This window comes from Larimichthys crocea, chromosome XXI (genome assembly GCF_000972845.2).
Source record: "Larimichthys crocea isolate SSNF chromosome XXI, L_crocea_2.0, whole genome shotgun sequence".
Lineage (NCBI taxonomy): Eukaryota > Metazoa > Chordata > Actinopteri > Sciaenidae > Larimichthys > Larimichthys crocea.
Genome location: NC_040031.1, coordinates 4,529,810 through 4,542,520, shown reverse-complemented (window position 1 = coordinate 4,542,520; position 12,711 = coordinate 4,529,810). Strand labels below are relative to the sequence as shown.

Here is a 12,711-nt window from a genome sequence, read left to right as displayed (position 1 = left end):
AGAAATGGTCAAGCTGGCGTCAATTTCTTAAATTTGTCATCTATAATCACACATGCCCAACCATAGCGGTAGTTTTCACAAACAGTTCCACAGGTGTCTGTGATGATCCGTATAAAAGCCTCTGCCAACCAATTTTGGATAAAATATGACAAGACTACAGAGAAACCCCTTTATCTCTCACAGACTACGGAGGAATTAAAGACAGAGTCAGAACACGCTGCAGGACAATATTCTTTCCCCTTACATCTCTTTCGCAAGGTAAGCACTTCAATGAAAACTGTAGTGTTGGGGGGTTTGAAGATGGCAGAGCGCTTTTCAACTAAAGCAAACAGAGATATGCTTTTATGTGCCAATTACTGAGCTCTCAATAATATTGACAGAGACAGGAAAACAGACATTTCAGCCTTCGCATGTTAGATGAGGGCTGCCACCGTCCTTGTCTTTATCTCACAAAACCCGAGTTCTAAAATCACCGTTTCGATTTTGTTCACTCACATAAAATGCAGGTTTGCTACATCCTGCACAGCCACAAATCAAAACACAGGTACATTATGAATATACACATGCATGCTGCAAAAGATTTAGATGAATTATCAAGGTATGCACGGACAGAGTTTGATACATAATGCATTAATAAACAAAGGAAGCCCATCCATTGCTGCCATAAAGGCGGGTCATTCCATGGCTAATTAGTTTGATGAAGCTCAGCACAGCATTACAGAATTTTAAAGCCCATGCGTAACAGATGAATAATGCAGAAAATGAACTTAAACTCTTCTGTATGTTCTTAGCACGGCTAATCAGTCTGGGGAGTTCAGAGCTGTCGAAGGGAAAAAGCAACTTACTTATTTAGTGAGAGTTTAATTCTACTGTCTGACTGCCTCTCTCTAGGTACACCTGTGTTCACTTTTTATCTCTTCATCTAATGCTTATTTGTTTCTCTTTTTTCAAACTCAATAAAAAAAAATTACTGGAGCTGTGTAACGTAGCCACTGGGTATTTCACTAATGCAAATTACTCCTTAACTTATACGTACGTTGTTAAGGAGCAACTACAAACAGGCTGAGAAACTGTTTTCTAGCAGTAGCAGCGTGCTGAGCTTAGAAACCACACATGAAGCCGACAGATTGTGTGTTGGGTCGGGTACAGGTGTACAGCTTGTGGTTCGGGGAACTGACTAGCATTCAGTAATGGATGAACTAAAGTAAAAACTGGCAAAAGGAGTGCTTCTTAAATCTCCAAATCGCTCAGAGAAAGCCAGAGAACTGTGGAAACATTACCACTTTGTGGTGACAACAGATAAAAACCTCCAGCCTTTCCCTAAAATTGTTGTCGAATAAGTTATTTATTTATTTTTTTTTTTTTGAAAAAGCCTTTCTAAAGCATTGTTTTGAAGAAGAAATATCACAAATACAGCCTTGGTCTGGTTCAAGTACTAAATTTCGGAGTACCAGGTAGTTCAGGGTCGGGTCTGTGAGGCACAGAAGCCAGGTACAGGTATTGATTTAATCTTCAGTTCAGTTCAACAGTGCTCTTTCTTTGTAAAAGATTTACCGTGAAGGTGCTCAAATGGGAGCATTTACCTAATGCAAACACATAATTAATAGTGCGCAGCAAATTACAGGCTAATAAACGGCAATCTATCAAACAGACATGTCACCTCACAGAAAAAAAGTCACGGAAAGACAGCCATATTATCTTGGTTGTTGTTTTGCTGAAATGAAATAGACCAAATTATTTTCAAGTCTGTGTTCGGGAGTAAAACAAAAACGACATGATGTGGATGACAGGGAAAGAGGAGCGAGTGGAAGATGGAGGTGGGAGATTACAGTGACTCACCTCTGTGGGAGCTGTCATCAATGTGTTCACCCCTCTTGCTCTTAGGAAGAGGTCCCTCCCCTCCCTCTCTGCCTTCATGCTTCGCTTCTTCCCACCCAGGAAAATGACAGCATTTTGGGTCGGCCAGTCTGTCCTCTCAGAAGGGGACTGGGGAGAAAAATCTGGCTAACCCCATCTGTCCTAGTTTACTTGTTCTGTGCTCAACAGAAGACCGTGCAACCAGTGTGATCAAACTCCAAACACTGTTGTAATGGATACAACAAGCCAACCCTGAAATAGTAGAAATGTGTATGAAATGGAGGGGGCATTAATGGGCTGACCCCAAACACGCTGCAGTGTCCTTTGCTGAAATTATCAGAGGACAAAACACTGTGATGGGGATTTGTCTCACCACACTGCACTCATGAGTGCATACACAGGCGGAAGGTGTATGTTAATAATTACTCTGGCCCTCTATTGGTGAATGAGATCATTCACTGAGAGGAGCGATGACCCCATAATCGACTTCTCAAATTAGACTCCTTTTCCTAATCTCGGTCTGCCCACACGAGCTAGACTCTGGCTTACTCTTTTGTATTCTGCTGCCATCCCAAGTCACCCATTACTGAAGCCTGGGTGGCTTAATAAGAGAAATGGAGACATCTGTGCAAAAAAAATATCACTGCTGTCGAGGAGCGCAAACAACACATGGCAAGTTGGTGGTGGTGGTGGATACTTTATTTAATCCTTAATTAAGAAATTAGCCGCAATAGCAAATGGACAATATTGTGCACATTTACGGGTAAATACATACATAGCACAATCTTACAATCTTTTGTCATAACATGTGGCCATAATATGTTGAATGCATTAAATGAATGCAGCAGACATAACAGCAGCTAACGCATGAATTTGTTTTGACGTATGTTAGATAAAGTAAAGGTTAATGTTGGGTTCAAGGCAAATAGTCGACTGATCATTCATCATTTCAGGTGAAGACCTGCAATTACTGACATCGTTAGCATTTGGCTCTTGCATTTCTCCCATGCAATAAAACTGTCAAAACCTCTCTAAAAAGTAAGATCTGAGACTTCCCTCTGTGCCCCAGATAGAATACCAAAGTGATGGAACGGGGCTCGTTTCACATGCTTCCTTTTTATATAAGACTTTGCATGCTGCAGGCAACCGCACTGCTTCAGATTGCCGATTTTCAGCACATAAAACCTTGATAACTTCTGAAACACAACGGATGCACAAAGCAAATGCTCTTTCATGTCTGGCAATAAGACCTGTAATTGCAAATAGGTGTAAAATAAACAAGCAGAACAATTTGCTTTAGTCTTGTGATAAGACTCGGGCAAAGTCAAGGGGACAGTTAGCGGCTGTGATAAGGCAGAGGATGAATCTGCATGCAATAATCCCTATTAGGTTTACAATGTATGTCAGCCACACACTTATCTTGCTACTGTAGCAGTAAAGGATCCTGACTAGTTACTGCATCTTCCTCTTCAGGGAGAATATCAGCGCCTGGTTGTGAGCATACCTCATGCACATCAAATAAGAAACAAGCTCAAATTGGATCAGACATAACGAGAGCACTGCAACAACCTGCTCTGATGAAGATCTGGATTTCACTGGGAAAACAACAAGGTAGGCATCCATTTCAAATCATAACAAACAGTCTAATGCACTGGATGAGCGTCTGAATTGCGCGGTACATTGCATATAGTCGGCAGAATTGGCCTATTTAAAAAAAAAAAAAAAAAAAAAAGCTATAAAAAGGCACGCACAGATGATCATCTAGTCAGCATATGTACTGATGTTTTTCCATCTAGAAAGCTACAATATGTTGCATCTCAGTAATCTGCAGCGGTTCAGCTAAACAAATCAATACACATTCTAATGTTCAGCACATTAATCTGTCTCTCGTTTGTCACGAGTATGTGCCTCATTGCACGTTAGAGCCCTGCTGGAGATCTGTCCTGGGCTCATTACCATTCAAGCAGTGAATGCCTGTGAGTCCCTGACCCAAATTCAAGATGACACATGTAAAATACACAGATTCAAAGTCAATCTGCTGCTCATATTTCCAACGTATTGAGGTGAGGTTGCCTAGAGTGTCCTGAGTTTCTAAATGTTGTTTAGAAAAAGGGAAGGGAGTAGATGAGTAGAAACAAGCTCTAAAGGATGCTACACGAGTTGTCTCAGTGGGTTCATGGTGGGAAAAGCATCAGGCCCAATTGAATCAATTGTGGTAGTGGCCATGGGGAAATAGGTCTTACAGCCAGTCATTGATGCATCCTCAGCCAGCAGCTAATAACCTCTGGGGAGCTCAGAGAGATGGATGCAGGAGACTAACACTCGTCTTCTGATGGACTTAACTGTGGCTTTATAAGACATCAGGATTTTCCAGTAAAACTGCATTTCCACATGACTGTTTCACCAGGAAATCAAAACCTGTACATTGCTAAAACAACTACTGAAAAAAGTGTGTGCACAGCATAAGGATCTACAGTTAGGATGTATACATCTCACACACTGTTAATTAAAAATGAGCAGGGTAATCTAAAATGAATTGCATTCTCTCTCTAAAGACCAAGAAAATGATATTCTCCAAGCCTCCTGGAGGTGGAGACTGACTGGAAAACATTGATTTCAGTGTAATTTGCCTTCAGGTGTCAGAAAAAAATGCTGAGTAGTTGAACTAGTAAGCTAATATTCTACATTAATTCACTGCTTAGGTGCATATTATCATTGATTGGACTACATGGGGTGAAAAGATAATGTGAGGATAGATAGTACTTCTGCATCACAAGGACACATGTAGCATTGATGCATTTTTCATCTGTGACGTTCCCAGTGTGAAAGCCCTAACGTGTTGTGCAGCACCAATGTTGAATGAGACTTTTTGTGGATAACAAACAGATTTTTCTGCAGTGCTGTAAACCGGCAAACAGAGCAGCATTAAGGCAATGTACATTCGGATACACTTTTGCTACAACACGGACACTTCAAAAGCTTGAGATGACCAAATCACAGAGCATTGACTCTTTAGTCCACAGGAGGTCCATGATAAGGGCGATGTTTAAAGGCAGCTGAAAAGCTACAATATTTTCACTCATTTTTTCAAATGGATTTAGACTACCTGACTTTAGACTACTGTATTTTTGTACAACAATCTTGTTAATACCAATCAAACTGAAATGTCCGTATAGAAATATGAAATCATTCTTAGCTGTGAGGCTGCACAAAAAAGCTTGTTCGGGTGGAGTTTTTCACAAATAGCTATCTGAAGGGAATTCTTGCTTGAGCTGTTTTCAAATATATAAACAGAACTGATAGGAGCTTTTCTGATCAATAACCTAAATAAATCACAGAGGAGGATATTTTTCCAATTCTTACTTCATCAATATAAACACATTATTGACCACACAACACTTGATGCTACCTTCCCTATTGCCTGAGGTGCATAATTTGGCACATAGTCATTACAAAAGATCGCGCTTATGTATGCAGAACTAATGACGATCCTTTCCCATCGTTCTCCCCGTTCAGTTCGCTCTGAACTACTCTGGCCTACATTTACGAAAACAAGATCTCTGTGTTTCACACAAGACAAAGAGCAAAGAAAATATGATAAATCTTAGGGTACAGTACAGTCAGTTCTGAATATTTTATCCACCAACACCATGATGGCAACAAATCTTGCCACTGTGAATGTGTGTCTTTCGGATATGACATGTAGACAGTAGATACAGGCTTTCCTCTGGAGAAGGACACTAGTGTGCAATATGAATGAGGAAGAGAACAAATGAATGAATGAATGAAAACTGAGTTTTGTAGTGCAATGCCTGTACCTACCAGCTACTGTTATTTCATCTGTTCTTGGGTTGTTCACCTGTCACTACACGTCAGTATCACACAGCTGACACAGTAGCAACTGGGCTGAAAGTGCACCTGCAGCCCTGTTGCTTCATGTGAAAATTCTCCAAAGGGTTCGTATGACCACCAACTCTACCGTAGTAAGTTATTAACTCACTGAAATAAAACGTTGCAGTTTTCAGCTCCTCAGGTGTGCCATAATCAGTCCTTTTACAAAACCAAACAACAACTCGTCAATTCTGAAGCCCACCCCGTTCAAAAGAGTGATGTGTGATGGGTTGGGAGACTTAACTCCTTTGCAAAAGTGCGTCTGCATACTTTGCCCAAGAGAAAAATGCACCTCCAATTCTCCTGTTCTATTACCTCGACCCCCTAGAGTGAAACACAGCGGCTCAGTATCCCAGTTGATCTGCAACATGAGCTAATGAGCTTAGCGGCGCTACACAACACGGCCAGGAAATCGAATGAGCCAGAGAGAAGTGTAAATTAGAGTGATCTCCCCAGACAATCTGCCGGACAAAGGCAGGCATATGGAGATATTTACCAAGCAGGTTAGCCAATTGAAATCAAGGTCTAGTGGTCTATAGAGAGTGCTAATTACAAGAGCTGAAATAATTAAAAATGCATACAAAAATAGGGATCCTCCTCTTGTGTAAATGTCCCAGAAACATTAAAAGGCCAGTTCTCAGGCTCCACAGTCTGTGTACTATATATATGTAATATATGTAATGAAATTTGAGCAAATTATACGCTATAAATGCTTGATATGGATGACTCTAAAGACGCATAATCTGTGACCGGCTCTATTGATTGTATTGATGGCTTGATTAAATCCTCTGCCTATCCTTTCATAGTTAGGAGGCGTAAAATTTAGGTGGACAGACTGGCTAAATTCGAAGGCAATTCAAGAGGCAGCCTTTCATGCTAGACTGATGGAATTAAATGCATGTGACAGCACAGCATATACAGCATGTTTCATCATCCCACAGAGCGCCCTCAACCCTCATCTATTTTTCTGTGCCCCAATCCTTGTTTCACCTGGCAGTGACTGATGGAGTTCAGCTGTGCCCCGTGTGAAAAAGAAAGGAGGGGGGGAGGGGGGAAGAAGTTTGTTATAATACACATGCTCTTGAGCCATAAAAGATGACTGAACTTTTCATGTGCCAATATGGAGAATGAAAAACAGGCAAATTGCTTCAGCACCTTAGACTGTGATCCCAGAGGGGAAGGGACAGCTTGTGTGAAATGCTTTATGGAATTCCACTTGACATATACTACTTAGAAACCAACTTGAGTCTGTCAATAAATAAAGTCTTTGTAGCATCAGACTGTGGCTACATTTGAAACCTTAAATGTCAAATTCAGTGATTAAATCGATAATGAAACTAATCTTCTGTTGCCTCGGACCAAATGGTTTACAAATTCTGCAGCAATCCCCTAAGCAAGCACAGGAATTCATGAATGCTAAACACATTTGCTTTTCTCTCCTCCAACAAAAGAGCGGCTTTGATACTAGCACCCTTCTTCTACTTGTAGGACAAGACTACAAAAAAAGGACAGGACAAGAAAAAAAAAGGACAAGAAAAAAAAAAAAAAAAAAAAATTATATATATATATATAAAAACAGAAAAGATGCTTTAGCTCTTGGTAGAGCACGATACTGGTAAAGCTTCTGTACAATCTCTAACAAATAAAATGAGCATTTGTGCGATGATGCTTGCAATTTGGTGTCTTTGTGTTGTGTATTTTTATATTTTCATACTTTCATATTTTCATAGGTGTTCAGTGTTGCTGGACACTGAATAAGTGCAGCAGTGGACAATAAATTGAATCTTGAATGGAAGAGATTAACAGAAGACGCTGCGAGTGCAGAGGACATACTGCCGAGTAAGAGGCTGAAATCCTTGCTCCCAGCAAGAACACCTACACCGATATGTTCACAAGGCTGACACCAATGGGACTTAACATCAATCACCCTATCAGGCTGGTCAAACCGTAAACGTGTCTGTGAGAGAACAGTTCCGCCTCCCCAATAAACCACAGATTGTCACAGCACAAAGGCCATTTGCTTGGATGATTGTTGGCTTTGGCATAGAGCTGTCCTAAGGAGTCATGCTCTCAATCCAAGCCGCACCACCAAATACTGCACTAATCTGCCTGAAACTCCCCCTGCAGCTCAGACTCTTCTAATCCCTCATAAGAAAGAGAAGCCAGATGGTCATGAACAACTGCTGGGGGGCCTGAGGATGAGCGCATGTATGAAGATGCCTGGAGTGCTTGCCACTGTTTACCTTGTGCTTCAAGTTACCACTGTAAGCCCCGTGGAGTGGATGGTGTGTGGGAGGGTGAGCGTACTTTCAGGGATGGCTGTGTGTTTGTGTATGCACAGTCAGTGTGCTCGTGCATGTGCCCACAGTCAGAAAGAAGAGACCGCTGCTGTACCTGGTGTCTGGTTACTGCAACGCACCATTCCCTCTCTTCAGTCCTGAGATGAGATGTCAAGCTTCAGAGGCAAACCTCCGTACCAGCTGCAGTAACCTTGTGATTCCTGGAGTGTCAGATGTAGAGCAGCACAATCCCAGGGGTGTCAAGATACAACATGCCTCCAACACCCCCTCCTTACTATATATCCAAGAGTGCTCAGGCACCCTGTCTCGACCGCTCACTGAGAAGCAAACCCTTTATCCTTAGCTCCGCTAACCTTCAACTGGGCACACTCCTGCCCCAGAATCTAGAGTGCCAGTCATCCAGCAGCAGATGAGCCTGGAGCTGTCGCATGCTGATGGACGAATCCGCCAGCTACATGCTGCATCCTTACCCCCGTCTTCACCCCACTCCTTTCCCATGTGATTAAACTGTCATTAAAATGATCTAGTGGTGAGAAGACAACAAGAGTATCAATCTAAGGGAATGAAAGGGAATACGCATGGTGGGTGTTCATTAAATGAATATTACCAGAGTAAAAATTCAATTATTGCACAGCAGGGGATACGCAGCACTGGATAAAGTCTGGCTACTTATGGTCCCTATGCTCCCACATACACACACATATCCACACAAGATGACAGAGGGTCCTCAAATCTGACACTATACGGAGCACTTCAACACACTCTGTGGATGGTTGTAATGCATTTACCATGGAGACCAACAAGCTAGGCCCTACTTGAATCGGAGGCCACCAGCCTTGAAATCCAAAGCCTCTTTTCCACCTCCTTATTAGTGGTGTGCAGCAGCCGGTTATTAACGGCAGGGTTTTGCCACTGAAAAGGGTTAAGCACAAAGTGAGCTGGAACAAACCTGGAAAGTAAATGCCTTCACACAAATCCCTTGTGAGTGGCCCTCAAGAAGATAGCACACAATAATAACCTCATGACCGATGGCAAAGGTTGACCTATAACAGCAGTTTCTGTTCTATTAAATGAGCCAAGCAGGCTGGGGCCAACATACCGGTAACTGATGGGGTCACTCTGTTAATGGCCTTAAGCTATCATAAACTATCATCATCATCTATCATCATTTTTTTTGTGCAAAGCTGAAGTTACTCGTGCAATACAAGAATGCAGGGTCACTCTATTAAGGTATTTTAGTGGCCAGACATGTGATCAGAACCAGAGCACATGTGTTATTTTTTATTTGACAGAGCAGTATGGGAACAGGTGTCGCTCACATTGATGATGTGTTGCTTAAAATTTCCATCTCTAACTTAAACCAGGCCTAAGCCCACAGAGACGCAGTCCTGGCTGAGTTCAAAAAGAGGTACTCACATCAAGATAAGTCAATGTCTGCATTAATGAATCTGACATCAACTAAGCTTTTCTGACCCTTTCATTCCCTTAAACAAACATTTACATCAAGGCGAAGAGCCCCTGAGCCATTTGTGTGTATCTGCCAATCACTTCTTGCCCTCGCCTCTGTGGACTGGCTAATGATATGAGAATGGTATAGAGATATTGCCCTGAAGCAGCAAGAGAGGTCCACACAGCTCTGACCTAAGCCCACTAGCAGTGCTGCTCATTATAGTATATGGAGTGGACGATGGGATAGATCTCGGTTTGTGTGGTGCATGTGTACGTGTGCGTGTTTTTAATGCTGTCCTGATCACAGCTGGGCTCAAGCTAATGCCCGCTCTGTTGCCTTCAATGTGCCCCAGTTAGCAGGGCTCACAACCCAGTGCCATGGTGGGCTTGGGTTGGTAGAGTCCCCAGTGTTGGGATGTTTTTACGCTTCACGCTTCGCTGCATCCATACAAAAGACTTGGCCCTATAACCCATAAGCCCTCTAATCCATTCTGTAAACATTCAAGGGATGCCCACTTTTACAACAAATGCCCATGCATGGGTACACAGCAGAGCCTGCCACACGCTGGCCAAGTACGCCTGGGTGAAATCGATTTGTGAGTAAAATTGGCTTGAACAGTGCTAATGCATTTTTTTCCCCCCTGCTATTACTGTAATTAGTACAAATATGGAGAATTACAAACATTTTTAATTAACTGCACATATTCAGCCAAATGTCCCAGTGCACCGGCGCTGAACTTTACCTTTAATATTCTCCATTATTGATTGCAGCTTTACCCAAGAGCAAAGACATTTGATTCGAAGAGCAAATCAAAAAAAAAGAAAATGAAGCACATCAATCAGATCATCACATGAAAGCGCCTGACAATCTCTGCATATTGCGTGTGCTCATCAATGTGACTGCACTGTAGAGACATATACTCTTTCACTTGCCTCTTTCGCATGCCAGTAGCAGCATTTCAACTCCATGTTCACTGTAAATCATATAACCATCTGAATGAGTGACCCTAATGAACTCATATCTCCCTTACCACCACAACAGTCACATACAAGAGGAGACTTGGTGCATTGCCACTGACTCTGTCATGACATCCAGGAATAGCAACATGCACAGAGAGGAACATGCATAAACAGCCTGATGTAATAATTAGAAGCGCATGATTGCACTAGACAACCATCACTTTGCTATAATGTTTCCTGATTAATATTTCAAAAAAAACTTACACTGAGCTTTCATATTTGTTACCACTGGTATGGCGAATCATTAATGCTTTAATGAGTTACTAAAGCCAGATAGACTCCGTCAGCAACATCTTTTAAGCCATATCTGCACATTTGTATCATTAACATCAGCTAGATAAATGTGAACAAGTATAATGAGAAAAGTATTAACACAAAGATGAGCCACTTACCCAGAAGATGAGATTGAAGATGAACATCATATACTTCAAGCAGCACAGGCAGCCTCTTGCCATGTTGCACTTCTTGAATTCTAAAAGGAACACAAAGGATAGATCCAGGTAAAAGACTACGTATTTGCTGCCTTTTGGTGAGCTGTACTTGTTGTTGGTCTTGTCTCCTCCGCTGGTGTCAGCTGCTGCTGCTGCTCCAGCCTGTCCCTGCTGTGCGTTTTTGCGCGGCCCCGTGGAGCCGTAGAATGCGCCGGCAGTGAAGCCGCGGCCGCCAAATGGGCGGCCAGACGTGGATGCTTGAGCAAAATCGGAGTCGCGGCTATCTACGGAGGGGCTACGGTGAATGGCTGACTCCTCACTGCTGGACTTCTCCATGCTCTAAGGCTGCAGCTGCTGATGAAGGGCTCCCTGACGCACAGTCTACCATAGTCTCAGAGATGACAGGACAGGACAATTCACCCTCCAAAATCCCCACTGCTTCACACTCTGAAGCAAAAACTAAAGAAAGATAAATGCACAACTACATCCACCGAAAAGCACACAGTTGGGTAAGAAAGTCCTCAGTATAGAAGTGAGTAGAGCTGCACTGTCCAGGCACCTGCACCAGACTTAAGTGTCTTCTGCTTGCTGCTGCTTTCTTGCTGAAGTAGCTGTGCAGAAGGGTCCTGTGAGGAGCATTACCCCTTGCTTTATGACAGGACTATCTTTCCAGGAAGAAGTTATTGTAGTCCCTCTATCCCCTATTGGAATATCTCTCTCCTTCTGTGCTTCCTATTTCTGTGCCGGGCTGTTCCAGAGGGAGTGAGACCCCAGTGAGTCTCAGCTGCTCCACTTCCACGTTCTCCTGCTGACCTGGTAACTTTTCTCCCTTCCTCACTCTCCTCTCCTCTTTCCAATGCTCTGCTCCTTCTCTGTCCTCCTCTTCTCAACGTGCTCTCTGATGCGCTCTCTTTCTTCCCTTATTTTATTGTCCCTCTGTTTCTTTCTGACTGTGCCTGTCTTCTCTAGTGTGCCATTCTGTGGCTGTGTCTCAGCGTCTCAGTCCTCCGCACTGCCTGTGCTCTGCTCTCCCAATAGCAGTGCTCTGGCTGATGTGCTATTATCGGCAGACACACTAACAGGCATTCCCTATCTCCAAACAAGCCTACTCTCTGCCCTCCTCCCCCAACTCTCTCCCTCTCTCTCTCTCTCTCTCTCTCTCCCTCAGCTCCTCCCCGCTGCTGAGCAAACATCCAATACAGCAGCTGCAGCCAGACCCGAGCTCCTCCTCTCCACTCCCTGTGTCTTTAATAAGCCCATCACTGTGTTTGCTTTGACTATACATGATCAGCAATTTCATCTTTGCTGTCAGGGGAATTGAGAGGGCAGAGATTTATTCAAGAATATCAAACAAACAAACAAAAAAAAAACGTGTCAAGGTAATTGTAGATTAATAAGGGTTGTGTGTGAAGTAGCAGGGCTGGGGGCTGCGTGTGAGGTAGAAATTGCTGGCAGGCTCTTTTGCATGCAAAGAGATTTCAATGTCAGTCTGTTGACGACACAGACACCTGCGATTTCACACGTGCCTTTATAGCTTCTTACGTTGTTTTAATTTGGAGTCTTCAATTTCATTGAAATATAAAAAACACAGTTAACTCAGACAGCAGTGTGATGTATCATATATTTCTAAAAAAACCTGCCTGAAACATCAAGCGACTAGCACTGGAGTGATTACTGCATCTGATGTGGGTGGTGGCGACAGTACTGAGCTGCAGTTTGGTCACGCTGTTGCTCTGTGTTATTCATCACTGCACTGCCCACAT

General features: G+C 42.9%; 1 protein-coding gene across 6 annotated transcripts in view; it reads right to left on the bottom strand.

Moving 5' to 3' along the window:
• Nucleotides 1-12,711, bottom strand: part of tspan9a (tetraspanin 9a) — a 148,760-nt gene that overhangs the window by 52,924 nt on the left and 83,125 nt on the right. For 5 of the 6 annotated variants that reach the window (XM_019263439.2, XM_027272589.1, XM_010756816.3 and 2 more), the window contains one exon: nt 10,910-10,989. In XM_019263439.2, coding sequence (XP_019118984.1) covers nt 10,910-10,972 — 63 coding nt within the window. In that variant the 5' untranslated portion in view covers nt 10,973-10,989. Of the gene's footprint in view, nt 1-10,909; nt 12,104-12,711 lie in introns of those variants that run through there. The other variant, XM_010756815.3, reaches the window with a different exon arrangement.